This window comes from Chinchilla lanigera, unplaced genomic scaffold, assembly GCF_000276665.1.
Source record: "Chinchilla lanigera isolate Chin_1 unplaced genomic scaffold, ChiLan1.0 scaffold00098, whole genome shotgun sequence".
Taxonomy (NCBI): domain Eukaryota; kingdom Metazoa; phylum Chordata; class Mammalia; order Rodentia; family Chinchillidae; genus Chinchilla; species Chinchilla lanigera.
The window spans coordinates 106,990-108,909 of record NW_004955499.1 but is presented as its reverse complement, the minus strand read 5'-3'; the positions used below and the strand labels follow the sequence as shown (position 1 = coordinate 108,909).

Genomic DNA, 1,920 nt, shown 5'->3' with positions numbered 1-1,920 from the left:
CACAGGTGGATTTTGTCAACATCATGAATGGACTCACTGTGGGGAGAAACAGTACGTACGTGACCGATGTGGGGAAGCTTTCAGCAGTCAGTCCTCTTTTCAAGAACATGAAAAGACCCACAGTGGAGGGAAACCCTATGTTTGTAAGCAGTGTGGCAAAGGTTTGAGCACACAGCGTAGGTGTCAGATGCATGAAAGAATTCACACTGGTGAGAAACCCTATGCATGTAAGCAGTGTGGGAAAGGTTTCTTCACTAGGCATGGTTGTCAAAGGCATGCAAAGACTCATACAGGGGAAAAGCCCTATGCATGTAAGCAGTGTGGCAAAGCTTTCAGTAACCATCATGATTGTCGAAGACATGAACAGACTCACAGTGGGGAAAAACCCTATGCATGTAAGCAATGTGGCAAACGTTTCAGCAGAAAATATAACTGGCAAACGCATGAGCGGGCTCACGCTGGGGAGAAACCCTATGTGTGTAAGCAATGTGGGAAAGCTTTCAGCGGAAAATATTCCCTTCAAGAACATGAAAGGACCCACAGTTCAGAGAAACGCTATGCATGTAAGCAATGTGGTAGAGCTTTCCCCACTAGACATGCTTGTAAAAGGCATGCGAAGATTCACACAGGGGAAAAGCCGTATGCATGTAAGCAGTGTGGCAAAGCTTTCAGGAATCATTGTGATTGTCAAAGACATGAACAGATTCACAGTGGGGTAAAACCCTATGCATGTAAGCAGTGTGGGAAAGCTTTTGGGAATCATCGTTACTGTCAGAGACATGAACAGACTCACAGTGAGTTAAAACCCTATGCATGTAAGCAGTGTGGCAAAGCTTTCAGGAATCATTGTGCTTGTCAGAGACATGAACAGAGTCACAGAGGGTTAAAACCCTATGCATGTAAGCAGTGTGGGAAACATTTCAGCAGAAAGGATAAGTGGCAAATGCATGAATGGACTCACACTGGTGAGAAACCCTATGCGTGTAAGCAGTGTGGGAAAGCCTTCAGCAGGAAAGATACTTGGCAAATACATGAACGGACTCGCAGCTGTGAGAAACCCTATGCATGTAAGCACTGTGGGAAAGCTTTCAGCAAGAAATCAGGTTGTCAAGTACATGAACGGATCCACACTGGGGAAAAACCCTATGCATGTAAGCACTGTGGAAAAGCTTTCAGCGCAAGTGGTAGTTGTCAAATTCATGAACGGAAACACACTGGGGAGAGACCCTATGTATGTAGGTATTGTGGAAAAGCTTTCATTACACGTTGTGATTGTCAGAGGCATGAACAGACTCACACTGGGGAAAAACCTTATGCGTGTAAGCAGTGTGGCAAAGCTTTCATCCTAAAAGCTCGTTTGCAAAAGCATGAACAGACTCACACTGGGGAGAAAGCCCATGTATGCAATGTGGGAAAGCTTTGAGATCACACTCAAATTGTCAAAGACGTACAGAGTCACGGGAGAAACCTTAAATATGTAAGCAATGTGGCAAAACTTTGAGCACAAAGTGTCAAATATATGAAAGAAGTCCCACTGAGGAGAAACTGAATGTGAGCAATTTCAGCCAACACAGTGTTTGTGGAATAAACGTCAAGTCTCCTAATGGAGAGAAACCATATGTATGCAATCAGTGTATGAAGGCCTTTGTTAGAGAATGTGAAACACGTATACAGATTCGCAGTGGGGCAGAACGCTGTGTATGTAAGTGTTCTGGTTGATACATTGTGTCAACCTGAGGAATCTAGAGGTTTGGCTAAGTGACTTGGCAGTTCCACATCGTGGGATGCATAGGACATGCCGTTCCTGCTCTAGGATGTTGTTCACTGTGTCAGTGTGAGAATTTAGAAGGTTGACTATGTGAGTGCCGTCCCATGGGTCGGGGTACCTTTCTTACACTATACGGTAAAGAGGCTTGCACA

General features: G+C 44.7%; 1 protein-coding gene across 1 annotated transcript; it reads left to right on the top strand.

The window, feature by feature from the left end:
* The first annotated feature begins 6 nt into the window (after positions 1-6).
* Positions 7-1,914, top strand: LOC102021146 (zinc finger protein 709-like). The gene has a single exon (XM_013505558.1). The coding sequence runs from the start codon at positions 188-190 to the stop codon at positions 1,421-1,423; it is 1,236 nt and encodes a 411-aa protein (XP_013361012.1). The 5' UTR covers positions 7-187; the 3' UTR covers positions 1,424-1,914.
* Positions 1,915-1,920: the final 6 nt, after the last annotated feature.

Bases quoted from the DNA above. Each gene is read 5' to 3' on its own strand.
- LOC102021146 (XM_013505558.1), top strand. From the start codon at position 188: ATGCATGAAAGAATTCACACTGGTGAGAAACCCTATGCATGTAAGCAG.